Source organism: Triturus cristatus, chromosome 10 (assembly GCF_964204655.1).
Source record: "Triturus cristatus chromosome 10, aTriCri1.1, whole genome shotgun sequence".
Lineage (NCBI taxonomy): Eukaryota > Metazoa > Chordata > Amphibia > Caudata > Salamandridae > Triturus > Triturus cristatus.
Window position 1 is genome coordinate 874557138 of NC_140593.1, and position 15516 is coordinate 874572653.

Consider the following 15516-nt stretch of genomic DNA (forward strand, 5'->3'; position numbering starts at 1 on the left):
GGGGGGGGTTGGCATCATAATCCCTACGGCGGTGCCTGCCCAGCACCGCCACCATTGTAGGGATTCAAGTTCCCCAGAGTATGGAAACCAGCAGGGCTAGGGAAAGGTGTTCCCTCAGCAAAGTCAGCTCGGAACTGCTTAACCGATTCAACGACACACAATTAAAGGAACATTGAAATTTCCAGAGCTTCTTCCCACCTATAGCCCCATCAGATGGGGTCAATCGGGTATGCCATGTTCATGTAGCAGATAGACTCACTTTGTCCCCACCATTAGACAAAGAAGCGGGCAGCTGCAAGCCCTTGAAAGTATTAGTACCTGCTCCGCCTGGTACAGAAGGATCCCTTCCATCCCAACTCACTTGGCAAATCATAAAAAGTATCCAGTTTATTTCTAAGCTAACATTTCTAAAGAAAAACAATGAACTATTCGCCTAACAGTGTACATTATTGGACACCTGCAATGAAATGAGAAAATGTGAAAACACATTTAATTAAAAATTAGGGGGCCGATTCACAAAGGGCCTCCGCATTCATGCGGAGGCCCGGGGTCCTGCAGCCGTGGCGGGGGCCCCGCACTCGGGGTGGTAGCTTCGCAAAAGGTAACTGCAGTGCGGATGTCACGCCACGAGTGCTGGTACCCCAGCCACAACTACAGACCTCCACCACAAGTGCGAAGGTGCTTTGTGAAATGGGCCCAAGGCTTGCAGTAAAACATTGGACAACTGAGGCCTACTCACAGGTGGGCCCATGCCAGGAAAACATTTCACTTAATGTAAATGCACAATAAAATAATGATTATAAAAGAAATATGTAAATGTGGCTTCTTTATATGAATATATTTCTGCCACGTATTAGCACACAGGTTATTATTTTAGCACATGGATGAGCATGAAAATCCGTGGCTCCATAGTCCTGACTGCCCTTTCTCCCTCCTGCTCTTTATTCAACCCTTGTTGGGTAGCTGTTGCGCCATATAAATTAAATAAATAAATAAAATACATAAATAAATTATAGGCTGTGGAATACGGTTAGTCTCTCATTTATATCAATGCATTGGGGGCAGGGTTCTTGAACCATAGACTAGCTCAGGATACTTTTTGTTTTTAGGGAGTCAAAATGGTCTATGCCTTGAGGCAGGAGACTCAGTAGTAAGGACTGGGCTGAGGAAGACAGATGAGGTGGTAATGCATCAGAAGCTTAAATAACACAAGGCAGATATTCACATAAACTTTGAGGTAAGCAAAAGAAGGGTAAATATTAAAAAAGACTGGTGCATTCTCAGACAAAATATAGTGTTTATGATAACGACTTCATGCCCCATCAAATGAGGATTCAGACTTTGATAATTTGCTCCGGAATCCTGGAGTTCAATAAGCCTGTAGTTGGCAGAGTTGGCCTTGTCTCCCGCTTTAAGTATCGGAATTATGATAGAGCCTTGCCAGCTCTCTGGTACGATGTCCTTTGCTTGAACCTCCTTGTATATTATAGATAACTCCACTGACCAATACACAACTTCTTTTTTAAAGATGGCCTGTGGTATGCCATTTGGTCCTGGTCCTCTTTCACGGCAACCGGCAAGTATAACCTTTTAAACTTTAGAAGGTGAGTGTTGGGTGCCTTCTTTGGTGATAAAGTGACACTGGATCAGGCTCGCTTGAAACCGACCTGATATCAAACTGATTAATTTTATCTTGATAGGTAAAATGTTTGTTGATGGCGAAAACATTAACCAGGTAAGAGATCCATTGTGGCACTGGTATACATACTTAAGTTGCTTATCACTTTTACTGGGCTATGAAGGCCATTTATTGTTTCCTCAAATTTCCTGGAATTTGTCTGCCTGCCATTATATAATAGTTTTGACCAGAATGCATCTGTGCTGGCTCTCCTGACCTCCCAAAGTTGTTTTTTGTAATGTTCCATTAGGTCTTTTGCTCTTTCCCAAAGTGAAGACTGCTCAGTTCCTGTTCTCAGTCGTCTAATGGCTTTTAGCTCTTTTCTTAGGGTGATAAATGTGGTCGAGAGAGTCTTTAGCAGACGTCGCGCTATGGATGGATCAGGTTTCCTGGATGCAGTTTGTATTAGCAGTTCAACGCTAAACTTTGACCATACATCTGTTTGACTGCTACTGGTAATTATACTGTTGATCATGAGGCTTTTCACCTGAATGGCAAGATCTGCTATTGATTAGCTGTTGTATTTCAGATGCTTTAGGTTGGTCGAGTGTAGAAAGCCTGTTCTACTGGAGCCAGTGGATAACTTTGGGGCTTCAGCCCTGGTGATAGCTTCTGATATAAATAAATCAATCAATAATTTTTAAAGCGCAGCACTATCACTCCTTGGGGTATCTGGGTGATAAGGTTGCTGCATTGAAAAGCCATGTCTTGAGTTGCTTTCTGTAAACTGCCAGGGAGGGTGCCGTTTGGAGGTGTAGGGGGAAGTCATTCCAGGCCTCGGTGGCAATATAGGAAAATGCACCACCCTGCTGCGGGCGTGATGAGTTTGGGGTACATGTGCAAGGGCGAATGAAGTGAAGCGCAGGTGTCTTGAGGGAAGATGGAAATGTAGCTGGTGATTGAAGTAGGAAGGCCTTTGTTTGTGGAGGGCTTTGTAGGCATGTTTGAGCATCTTGAACTGGCATCTTTTCTGGACAGGAAGCCAGTGGAGGTTTCTGAGGTTAGGAGAGATATGGGTATGCTTGGGGAGATCCTGGATGAGTATGGCAGCTGTGTTCTGTATTGTCTGGAGTCTTCTGAGGAGTTGGGTGGAGATATCAGTGTAGAGCACGTTGCCATAGTCGAGGCGGCTGGTGACGAGGGCTTGTACGACAATGTTTTTGGTTTTTACTGGGATCCATCTGAAAATTTTGTTGAGCATGCGAAGGGTGTGGAAGTAGGAAGTGGCAACTGCATTTACTTTCTTTTTTATGGCCAGTTGGCTGTCCAGGATTCTGCCAAGGTTGTGAGCATGGTAAGTCGGTGTGCGTCCGAGTTCTTCTGGCCACCAGCTGTCGTTCCCGGCTGGAGGTGTTCTCTCTGAAGATCAGTACCCCAGTTTTGTTGGAGTTCAGTTTGAGGCAGCTGTTTCTCATCCAGTCTGCTATGTTGGTCATGGTGTTGCTGAGGTTGGTTTTGATGTTAGAGGGGTCATTGGTGAATGAGAGGACGTGTTGAGTGATGTCAGCGTAGGAGATGATATTGAGTCCGTAGGATCTAACAAAGTCCGTGAGGGGGGCATGTATATGTTGTACAGAGTGGGGCTGAGGGATGATCCTTGGGGCATGCTGCATATGATGTCCTTGGGAGCTGAGGTGAAAGTAGGTAGATGGATGCTCTGGGTGCATCCTGAGATGAATTAGATGATCCACTTGAGGGCATATTGTTAAATGCCTATGTTGTGGAGTCTGTTTATGAGGATGTGGTGGGTGGTGGTGTTGAATGCTGCAGACAGGTTGAGGAAAATCAAAGCCACTGTTTCTCCTTGGTTGAGGAGGGTTCTAATGTTGTCAGTTGCGATGATAAATGCTGTCTCGGTGCTATGGTTAGTCTGGAAACCTGATTGTGATGCGTCGACTAGTTGGTTTTGGTGTAGGTATTCGGTGAGCTGTCGGTTGATGGCCTCCTCGAGTACTTTTGCTGGGTATGGAAGCAGATGGATGTAATGGTGGTTTTTGAGGTTGCTGGGATCAGCTGAAGGCTTCTTTAGGAAGGGACTGATGTCTGCATGCTTCCATCCGTCTGTAAAGGATGCTGTGGAGATGGAAGCAGTGTGGAGGCTGGTGAGTTCAGGGATGATTATGTTGGATCAGAATTTGAAGTGATGGTGGGTGCCCTGGAGTGAGTGGAGGACATGATGATCATGGTGGTCTGGACATCTAGTGGGGACCAGGTAGTTATGTCTGGGCTGGGGTTCGCTGGTTGGATGAGGTTGTTGAGGATGAGCGAGGTGGGTTGGGGTTTAAAGTTGTTGTAGATGTTGGCAATCTTGCTGCGGAAGTAGTCGGTTAGTGAGTCGCAGAGTTGTTGGGAGGGACGTACTGTGTTTTCTGTGGCAGTTGGATTGGACAATTCTTTGATGATTTTGAAAAGTTCCTTGGTATGGTTGACTGCAGCGTTGATGCGTCCGCTGATGGCTGCTCTTTTGGCCTCCTTGATGCACCGGTGGTAGTTGTTGAGTGCTGTTTTGTGTACGGCTTTGTGAGAGGTCCTTGATGATGCGCCATTGCTTCTCGAGTAGACGTTCTGAAGTCTGGAGTATGCCAGCTGGCTTGTATTGTCAATCTGTTGGTTTTTGCGGGTTTCAGGGGGGCGACTTTGTTGGCGCATTTGCTGACCAGTCGTAGAAGTTGTGGGCGGCCTGGTCAAAGTTGGCTGATGTGTCAGGTGGTGTGGTGCTGAGCATCTGCGTCCATTGGCTCTCAGTTACTTTACACCAGCTGCAGTGGATGGCACTTTGGTGCTTGGTGGTGGTGTGCTGGGGCCTTTTAGATAGTAAAATGGACGATTGTGTGATTGATCCAGGAGAGTTCAGTGGTGTGGTTGAATATGATTCTGTGGCTGGAGGAGCAGATGGTGTTGAGGGTGTGTCTGGCCCTGGGAGTGGGTTCGGAGACTAGTTGAGTCAGTCCAATGTTGTTGAGGTTCTCCAGTAGGGATGTGGAGTTGGCGTCCTTGGGTCCTCAATGTGAAAGTTGAGGTCGCCTAGTAGGATGTAGTGGAGGGAGTCAATGGCAAGGGGGGTGGTGATGTAGCTGATGGTGTCGCAGAATGCTGGCCGGGTTCTGGTGGTCTGTATGCGAGGGTGCCTCTTATGGTTGTTTTGGTATTGATGTATAGTAGGAAGTTGAGGTGCTTCATGACAATGTTGTTGGGTCATCATTTGTGGTGGAGCATTGGATGGTTTCCTAGAATATTATGGTGATTCCTCCACCATGCTTTTCAGGGCGGTCCCGGTGTATCTTCTTATATCCGTTGGGAGTGGCGGAGCCGATGTCGGAGTTAACGGCGGGGTTGAGCCATGTTTTGGTGATGAAAACGACCTCTGGAGTGAGGGTGGTGATGGTTTCCCAGATTGCAGTGGCGTTTTTGCTGACGGAGCGTAGCAATTCCAGGTTGTTGATCGCCTTCTGAGAGCTATTGGTGTTGGGTCCTGTGTGGTTAGGTGGTCCTGTGAGGCAGGAGAACTAGCAGTGTTGACAGGCGAAAGGTCATTCGGTAGAGCGTGGGGAGGACGTGTAGCAGTGGGAGTCCTGGCTTCCGGTTTTGAGGTCCACAAGCTTGTCTGTGGAGTAGTGGCAGATGGTGGGCGGACCAGTGATCCTTGAGCTGGTTGCAGTCCAGGTGTGGACGGGCGCAGACTGGCACACCGGTGGTGCGACCCCTCTGCAGCCTTCATTAAGTAGGCCTCAGGGAGGGGTGCTGGGGAGGCAGGAGAGGGACAGAGCGTGAAAAGGACAGTGCTGGAGGTAGGAAGAGGAGGGCACAGGGAGAAGGGCCAGGGGGCAGATAACCTGGGGGGAGGTTTGCTGGTAGCAGTCACCGAGGCCTGCTACCAGAGGACTGCTGGTACCAGGTCTGTTGGCCCCTGCTGGCAATGGGCAGGCTCATAGGACAGGAGCAGCCCAGGGTAGTGGTGGCCGCGGGGAAATTATTGCTTTCTGTTGAGCTTAGAACTTCATTTTTATTGCACAGTGGGATTAGTGGTAGTAAGACAATTGTATAGTTCATGATAGTTCTTGAGTTTGGGCCAAAATAAGTGTAATTTGGGGGTTGTCGTCTGAGGACCCTTCGTTCATCACCATCATACCTGGGAATTGCAGGGTTGTCACAAATCTTTCCCCAGTTTGGTCCGCCATTTGACTACATGCTTTGTCTGGTAGTATTGTTTATTGTTTGATTACTTAAAATCATGGCAATTAGAATAAAAAACAAGCAAGAAAACACAATTCATCTTAAATACAACAGGAAAAAGTTAAAAGTATTAAAAAGATAGTGATACAACATTTTTTTTTTTAAAGTGAGCAAGAAACAGCTAAAATATGTTTAAAACGTTGTTGATGGGTGTGTGACCCAGCCCTAACTTTCAATAAAACAAGCAAAGGCACCACCGATAAGAGTCTCAAGGTTTGGTAGAGAACACGGGAGTCTGTGTTGGAACGTCCCAGAAAGAGTTTTCCGCAGTCAGCAAGTTGTCTTCAGGAGAGTAGATTACATTTGTGTTGAAGTCACCCATTCCCCCATTAAAATTATGTCCCATGTTGGGTTTGCTTGCTGGTAGTCAGCTATCCTTGAGGTTGTTTCCTGAAGCTTTTTCTTTTTGCTGAATTAGGGTGAACATAAACATTGAATAATAGTAATGGTGGTCTATTTTCTTTGGTCCATTTGTTGAGCTTAAGTATTAGGAGATTTGGATGTGCGGAGGATAATTCTTTGGTGGAGATTTCTAGACTGAGATATATGTATACTGTGAGGCCCCCTTTAGGCCTTACGTAGTGTTGAGATTTGGTAGCCAAGATTTCGGAGTGTGTGTAGCCTACTACTGGGAGGGCTATCATTGACAAGGACTCTTGAAGTGCTATGATATAGAAGTTTTACTAGTTATATCGCAGGATGCCATCTTGAAGTAAGGTCTTTTCCCCGGCTATATTCCACGACATTAAGTGCAAAGTTGCGCACTGTGATCCCGTTTTGCCTTGATTGCTGATTCATGGGCTTCTTGTTGCATTTAACGCTGTATGGATCCAGTTCCACTGTGCCATAGATGCAGTACTTGGCAGCCTCTCATGTCTCTGCCCTTCTGTTCTGTGTATCGAGTTGCTTCTTATGCCCCGCAAGACTGAGTGAACAGGGGCGATGTCTACCAAGGCCTTGGCTCTCTTTATATGAGCCATGGGGAATGGGTACCTAGGGGCGCTGTGCCTCTTTTATTATTCCCCATTCTTCAAAGGCTAAGGCTAATGTCGATATTTCCCTTGTGCTCCATGTTGTTAATGTAAGTTCAGGTAACAATGTATTATTATTTGCCGGAAATTCCACCAATTGTAAATCTGGGTAAATTATATCTTTTCAGGGATCTCTGCTAGTAACCTTAGAATATTTACTCTGGTGAGGATATATTGTGGACCTTGGGAAGTATTTTCAGGTTCTAGTAAAAGTTGGTTACTGCAAGTCTCATGATGTGAGCAGGCGTTTATATTGTAAGGGAGTTTAGAGGGGGCAGATTTGTGATGTTCTATTATCAGGTTGGATGGCATTTTCTGTGATTTAGAGGAGGCTGATCAGTGCTCTTTGCATGCTTTTGTTTAATAGGTGTGGCTGAAGTTATTTTTGACCACTTGGTGTGTTCTAACATGATTCTCAGATCGTGTCCGCTATCGCTAATAATCATGATTTATGGCTCCTCCTGATCTGTTATTTGGGGATTCGTATGTCCTCTTGTTTGGGATGGGACCTGCCTGGCATCGTCCATGGCGGAGAGGGTCTTGTTTAAAGGAGGGCCCTGCTAAGGTGTGGCACCAATTTCATGTGAGTCAATGACCAGGTGAAACTCCCTGGGCTTGGGCAGAATACTAGTAGTTTTGTCTGATTGTATGCCCTGGTAGTTGAAGATAAGGGACCTGTTCCCTGGAAGTTGTTAGTAGCTGACCTGTTGTTTGGCATTCTATTGGGAAATGTTTTTCCATTGTCCGCTACGGCCTCTGGCTGTTCTTGAGGCTTATAATTCTCTGGGTTTGTAATTTGCTGCATTTCCTTTGGAGCTCCTTGGCTGGTATTTTTTTTTTAGCCATGTTTGTATTTGTGTTTGCTTTATTTATTACTTTTTTTGCTTGTTCTGGGCTGACACCACTGATTTGTTTTCCAACCATACTTGGGTTCTGCTATTCATTACTGAGATTATAGTTATGGGGTCCTGGAAATTGTCTGAGATTATTGTTCTGATTTCCAATTAGTGAACTAAGTCCATGCTGTTCGAAATAGGGTTTGAACATGACCAAGAGCTAATAATTTGTTACTTCTTCAGCCTACTCATTGAACATGTCTTTGTGGTTTGTGGTTAGTGTTCCATTGGTTATGTTGCTCTAGAGTTTTTCTGCCGGCTGTACATGGGGTGGAGTGCAGTTTGTCTGGTGCCTTAGTTGGTCTAGTGCCAGTGGTTTGGAACCTTATCTTCAACTAGTATGTCATTGGGAGTGGAATCAGGCATCTGTGTGGTGCACCTCCCTATGGTACCCAAAGACTTTTGGATGGACTTTTGTATTGGAGTTGGATGAAAAATCACTGTTTGGCCTGATTCCCTTAGTGAGCCGGGTGCTCCCATTTCTAGTCCGTGATCCACAGGTTCATTATCCATTTTTTGTGGAGTTACGGGGTGCCGCAGACCTGGTTTTTCTTTGGATGCTGCATAAAGCTGAGATGGAGTCTTGCAGATTTGTCATTTGGGTTGGCTTTCTCGAAGAATGTCACCATTGGCGATGTTAAGAGAATGTGCCAGAGGAAACTCCTGTATTGGAAGATTTGATTGTTTTATTCCTTGAGGTTTTGTTACCCAAAGTTGAATCCATCTGACTTGGAGGTTTTCGGGTTTTATACGGCAAAAGTTGCTGGGTTTTTCCTGGCCTCATTCTCCTTTTTTGGACCTTTCTGGAATGCATTAAGATTTATGATTTAAGGTTTTGCCTTGATGCTGTGCTACTTGGTGTAGCTTGGTGTGGCTTGTGCAGCCGACTTATCTCAGCCTATGGACGTACATCAGGATGTACACTGGGTGACCCTGGATGGCCTGGCTGGAGATTCATCTGGTCAGGATTATTTTGGCACAAGCACGGCTAACTACCACTTCTTTCGTGACTTTCCAGGCTTCCTTGATATTTGTTCTCCTTGATTTTTGCCCTCTGAGGTGTATGGCACTGTATTGCTTGGGTTTATAGATGATTTTGGCTACAGTCCCCTTCGGACACTTGCCGATAAAGCCCGAGTGGGGAGACAATTGGGAACCAAACCGCTCCGACCACTAGGCCAGCAACTTCTGCACCATCAATGTCCGACCACGTGTCATCTGTAGTATTTCGGTTGACTCGCTCCTTAGACCCAATTGCCCAATTGCCTCCAAACTGTCTTCTCTCCTTTGGGTTGGTTTACCCCACTCTTCTAATCTATTTTGTAAGCTCACTCTACTTGCAAATTGTGGACTTGCAGATCAGGGTCAAGTTTGGGGGTGCAGAGTAGAGGAGAGGAGCAGACTCCACATGCTGCCATTCCCGGAGTTCTTGTGGCTATTATCTACACAAGTTGCACCTGCTGCCATCACTTGGGGCACTGAAGGACTGGGATCAATCACCTCACGCTGCCGCAGCTTCTGCTGCGTGTATGCCTGCGAATGTGGTGGGCTGGACTGCGCACGTGCTTTACCTGGCCAGCAGGCCGGAGAGTTAGTGAAAGCATGGCAGGGCACCGCACTCCAGGCCGCTCAGGGGAACTCCGGGAAGTGCTGCTCACCTCTCCTGAAGCCGCAGTAAACGTCTCTTGCCTTATTCCGGCACCTGCTTTCCTGTTGGCTTCTCAGGGCAACCATGGCGTCTTCCTTTCCTTATGCGTTATCCTATTGCAGAGGACTGCTGGAAACAGGATGCTGGCACCCCGCTGTGCAATAGCTTTTGGCCTGCTGTCTACCCGCGATTTGTGGCTAGCCACCGCATTCGGATTCCTAATTACTGGGCCACCAAATGAAGACTTTGGAGCTTGCGGGGCTGCCACAGGGCTGGCTGGGGGGACTAGGAGAGTGCCAGGTTGCTGGTGCCGGTGCCTTATGCATCGTGGGCGTGGCACATCGCGCTTCCTTTCCTGCTTCTGGGCAGTTGATTCTCTACTCTGCATGACGTCTCGTGGCTCACATTCAACGTTTTGCATCCTCGACCACTTTTGCTTTTCCTCTCACTTCCACTCCAGCTGTCAGCTTCATATCAACAATAATAACATATATCACAAACATTTATTTTAACGATGTCATTGAATGTGTTCCATTTTCATTTCAATCGTGCACTCATTACACTCAGGGGCATATTTACAAGGGGATATCGCCACCAGAACGTCACTTTTAGCGATGTTTTGGTGGCGTTATTCCATTCTCCATATTTTCAAAGCAGCGTTAATCCACTTTTTGTGTATTTACGCCACCTTGTAAATAAGGCCCCTTTACAAGCATCACTTAGCGTGAAAGAGGTGTGCAGTGGGTGTTGCTGCGGGTGTTTCACAGCAACACCCATTGTTTTCGGCGCTGGCCAGATTTACAAGGAGATGTAAATCTGAGGCAGCGCCAAAAACTAACGTCATGCAAAAGCAGGCATTAGAATGGTGAAATGAGGGTAAATACTTATATTTCTTCTCATTTTTCTTTTTTCTATGTGTGCTGCAGAACAAAATGCCATTAATGAATGTTTATGTGCAGAAATGTGTTCCTTCCTGCACATAAACTACCATTAAATAATGACGATTTGCTACTTCTATGTGATAGAGGTAACAAATCGCCAATATTGATTGTTTATGTACAGGAAGGGACATCTTCCTGCACATAAACAATTATTCCCTGCAATGCCGACACCCTTGCACTATGGTGCAAGGGTGCCTGCCTTGGCAGTAGGCATCTAAATTTAGCGCTAGGGAAACTACAGAGTTGCGCCGCATTCTTGTGAATACGGTGCATCCATACTTTTAGAAAATGTCAGAGCGCAGCGCTGCCAAATGTGGCACCGCTCTGCGCTCCGACATTTTCTCATAAATATGCCCCATGGTGTCACATTATTCTAATTAGTGTCATTCTGATTTCAGCATATGATGTTTTTTATTTCATGCAATATTAATTTCAATCCATGTCTTATTGATTTCAGTAACTGTTGTGCACATTGTAGCACGTCTTTGTAATTTTACTGTATTATAAATATTTAAATGTCATTTACTTTTAATATGTTTCTTTCACTTAAATGCATGTCTTTCATTTAAAAGTGTGTCATATGTTTTAACCTGTCATTCAGTTCAACCTGTTCCATTTTCCTTTCAACGAGTCATACTCGTTTCTAATTGTGGAAAGTTTGTTTCTGTGTTTGTTGTATTCATGTTGGAATACATTTGATGCAGTTCGTTGAGAGTCATATGTCAGATAAAGGCGTATGGCATCATTTAATTGAGTGCTGTTTATAATCCTTTCAGTTAAGGTTCTCTCTGATTGGTCTTATATTTCACTGTGTGGCTTGTTATGTTGAGTGTTATTCCTGGCTATGTATATCATATCCATAGAAAAGGACAAAAAACAGTTTCATGGAATAGACTAGAATAAAATGTTATACAAGAAAATAAAATGAAATGCAGTGGAAGAATAGAATCTACAATGTTCTCACATGACTCATTTCAAGTGGCAAGTTCTCTTAGATATGTTGCTTGCGAGGGCAAAGCTTATGACATGGGATAACCAGCAACTTAAACTTGTTTTGAGCATCAGTAGGTTCAGATCACAGGCCTCAATGCAGCTAGCATCATCAGTAGGTTCAGATCACAGGCCTCAGTGCAGCTAGCATCATCAGTAGGTTCAGATCACAGGCCTCAATGCAGCTAGCATCATCAGTAGGTTCAGATCACAGGCCTCAGTGCAGCTAGCATCATCAGTAGGTTCAGATCACAGGCCTCAATGCAGCTAGCATCATCAGTAGGTTCAGATCACAGGCCTCATTGCAGCTAGCATCATCAGTAGGTTCAGATCACAGGCCTCAATGCAGCTAGCATCATCAGTAGGTTCGGATCACAGGCCTCATTGCAGCTAGCATCATCAGTAGGTTCAGATCACAGGCCTCAATGCAGCTAGCATCATCAGTAGGTTCAGATCACAGGCCTCATTGCAGCTAACATCATCAGTAGGTTCAGATCACAGGCCTCACTGCAGCTAGCATCATCAGTAGGTTCAGATCACAGGCCTCAATGCAGCTAGCATCATCAGTAGGTTCAGATCACAGGCCTCACTGCAGCTAGCATCATCAGTAGGTTCAGATCACAGGCCTCATTGCAGCTAGCATCATCAGTAGGTTCAGATCACAGGCCTCAATGCAGCTAGCATCATCAGTAGGTTCAGATCACAGGCCTCAATGCAGCTAGCATCAACAGTAGGTTCAGATCACAGGCCTCATTGCAGCTAGCATCATCAGTAGGTTCAGATCACAGGCCTCAATGCAGCTAGCATCATCAGTAGGTTCAGATCACAGGCCTCATTGCAGCTAGCATCATCAGTAGGTTCAGATCACAGGCCTCAATGCAGCTAGCATCATCAGTAGGTTCAGATCACAGGCCTCAATGCAGCTAGCATCAACAGTAGGTTCAGATCACAGGCCTCATTGCAGCTAGCATCATCAGTAGGTTCAGATCACAGGCCTCAATGCAGCTAGCATCATCAGTAGGTTCAGATCACAGGCCTCATTGCAGCTAGCATCATCAGCAGGTTCAGATCACAGGCCTCATTGCAGCTAGCATCATCAGCAGGTTCAGATCACAGGCCTCATTGCAGCTAGCATCAGCAGCAGGTTCAGATCACAGGCCTCACTGCAGCTAGCATCATCACTAGGTTCAGATCACAGGCCTCAATGCAGCTAGCCTCATCAGTAGGTTCAGATCACAGGCCTCACTGCAGCTAGCATCATAAGTAGGTTCAGATCACTGGCCTCATTGCAGCTAGCATAGAACCATGAAGGTAATGCCGTTGGGATCAGTGAGGCAGTCAAGATCTTAATTGCACTCAAAGTAGTAGTGACAAAATTAGCAATTTCAAGAGCGGTATATAATGGCTAGTGTAGAGAGAACTGGCAACAGTTAGATGTCATCTGTGCTGGATCTTAATCAAGAGTTGGGCAGTAACAGAAAAGTATCTATTTCGTGAAGGGATTGACAAATCCTCCTGCCGAACTACCTCTGCCAAATGATCTCTACGGTGAGAATCCTCCACTGCCGGAGGATACTCCAACTGAGGGTTTACCACTTCCTCCACAGAGGGAGAACACTACCATCGAACTGTAATTCAGGCCCACAATATCTATTATTTTAAATAACAACAAGGCACCAAGTAATGAAGTCTTCTGCTCTATTGTCTCCATGTGTAGGGCACAGCACCCAAGGGCACTGGGACACGGGCATCAGGGAAGACCACTCAGAATCAGCCTCTACACCGGCCAAGGGAGAAGACGACACGCTGGGGATCCTCAGCAGTCAGTTCAAGTGAAGAAGGAGGAATGGGCAAGTTCATCCTCAGGAGAGAGGTATGTCTTTAAACATGCACTAAAGAGGATTTTGGCCAATGCACCGTCCTGGAGCTCAGGAAGTGCAGCATATAAGGGGTGCCATGGATTTAATCAGGATACAAAGACGTGCGTCATTAGGAGTGACTCTGGGACATTCAAAATATATGTCAAGACATGTATGCAAGACCTAAAAGCAAAGTTTTTATTTTGATTCTTTTTAAAAATGTGTTTGTATATTTGTTGTCAGGAAACAGCATGGACAACTCTTTGATGATGTAGCAGTGAAGCTGTAACACGGGCCAGCTAAAAAGAAAAAACAGGAAGGAAAGGGCCACAAATAAAACTGGATTTGGCAAATGCAATAGGTCTCGCCTTCCTTACCCTATGTCTTTGGCAATGCTTTTTTCAGATGCTGTGCAGCATCAGCAAAAAAAAGTTAAAATGTGCCATGATGTGACAAGTGCATAGCAAGTATGCAAGTATGCATCATGAAGGTACTTGCGCTGCAACATTCAGTAGGTGTACACATGCATCACCATGCATGTGTTCACCTACTGATTGGTGTGGGCGCCATTTTCTTTTTTTTGTTTGTTTAATGATCCATGTAAATAGATGAATTTTGGATTAGTAAATTTAAAAAAGGTGTTTAGACAGCATCAAAAATATCGAGGACAAGAATACTGTGAAGGTTATTTTCTATGGGTAAGAAAAGTTTAACTATATATAACTCCACATACACGATATTCTGTCCACACCATATTTGTGTTTCTGATATTCTGTCAGTGCACCAAAAAAAAGTTACCAGGGCAATAGCCCGTTTTTAAGAGCAACGCACCGGGAAAACAAATGGTAGCTGTTAAGCCCTTCAACACATTTTTTCTTATTACCACAAGGGGTATGTGAGCAACATAGAAGTGGTTGGGAAAGAAACAACTGAGAGCTAGCAGAAAGAGCAAAGACAGGTGGTATTAAAGAATTTATTAAAGTAAAGCCATGCAGGAGTGAGCAATGGATAAGGTGGGAGGAGGACGGAGCGCGTGGGGCTGGGAGCTTCAAAGCAGCACCTGAGGGAAAGAGCAAAGCCTGTGCTGTTCTGGCTCGTGACCGTCCTAAGAGCCATGCTGAAGCGTATTTGTTGCTTATGCTTTTCTGACTCACGCTTTCATGTGCTGGAGGCTGCATCGCTATGAGCTGTAAGTCCACCCGCGCTTTCACGCATTGTATGTAGACTGCATCACTACGAGCTCCGAGTTCCCTCGCGATTACATGCATTGAAAAGGCTACACTGCTACATTTTCTTTGGACTCACGCTCTGAATTGATTCATTTTTCCATGTTCATAAATCTGTTTAATGAGAGCAATTGAGTTTTTATATACAGGGTCATCTACCTCCCTCCTCCTTAGCCGACCTTTAGCCCCCTCCCAGGTTGCCGGCAGAGCTTTAAGTGGGATGAAAAATCTGGGCGGGTCTCTTGGAGGGGCGTGGTCAATATAATTAAGGGCGTGGCTTGAAGCATTTATGCTGAAAATATGTGCTCAGCATACTGTGCCGCCCGACTGGTATTTTCTGCTTCAGTTATTGCCTTCACATATATAATACAACAAGTAACATTACACCTACAACCAGCCAGGACTATTGACTTTGTCAAGGGTTGTTAGTTGCATAAGATAAATATACTCAATGCATACATACAACTATGGCTTTATTGAATATAATATCTGTTGGACTTGGCCCTTCTGGCAGGTTCACTCCTAAACTTTTTGCAATTATCCTAGCTTTTCCCTATGTCGTGTAAGTGGTTTTAGGCCTCTAGGCGCTTTAACACTGTGTCCCAGTGTAAAGTGCGTGCGCTCTGTGTTACATTGAATGAGACTGACCTGCCCTCCCATAGGAATACATGGGGAATGTGTGTGTCCATGGTAGTTCCTGATGCGTGGGGAGTGCAGGGTCGAGTTTGGTATGTGCGAACTCGTGAGAGTGAATGCTGCGCGATGATGTGTGCGGCGTTACTGTGTCTAGTGTAGAAGTGCCACTTCTAGACGCTGGCATAAATGTGAAGTGACTGTCTGGCTTGTGATTGGCTGGTGTGCCTGGCTCCAGGAGTCAGGATGGGTCTGCCCCAGTGGTGAATAGGGAGATTTACATCCAGATGGGTGGGAGGAGTACACCTGGGACCTGAATAGGGCTGGGCTTTCCCCACACAATGCTGGCTCCGCCCCCTGTGGTGCGACCGATGTCCCTGG

The 15516-nt window shown here is 45.6% G+C and overlaps 1 protein-coding gene across 4 annotated transcripts in view; it reads left to right on the forward strand.

Annotated features, from left to right (window-relative positions):
- Positions 1 to 15516, forward strand: part of LOC146796150 (uncharacterized) — a 210301-nt gene that overhangs the window by 110511 nt on the left and 84274 nt on the right. For all 4 annotated transcript variants that reach the window (XM_085628548.1, XM_085628546.1, XM_085628547.1 and 1 more), the window contains exon 5: positions 13135 to 13290. In XM_085628548.1, the coding sequence (XP_085484674.1) occupies positions 13135 to 13290 (156 nt within the window). The remainder of the gene's footprint in view (positions 1 to 13134; positions 13291 to 15516) is intronic.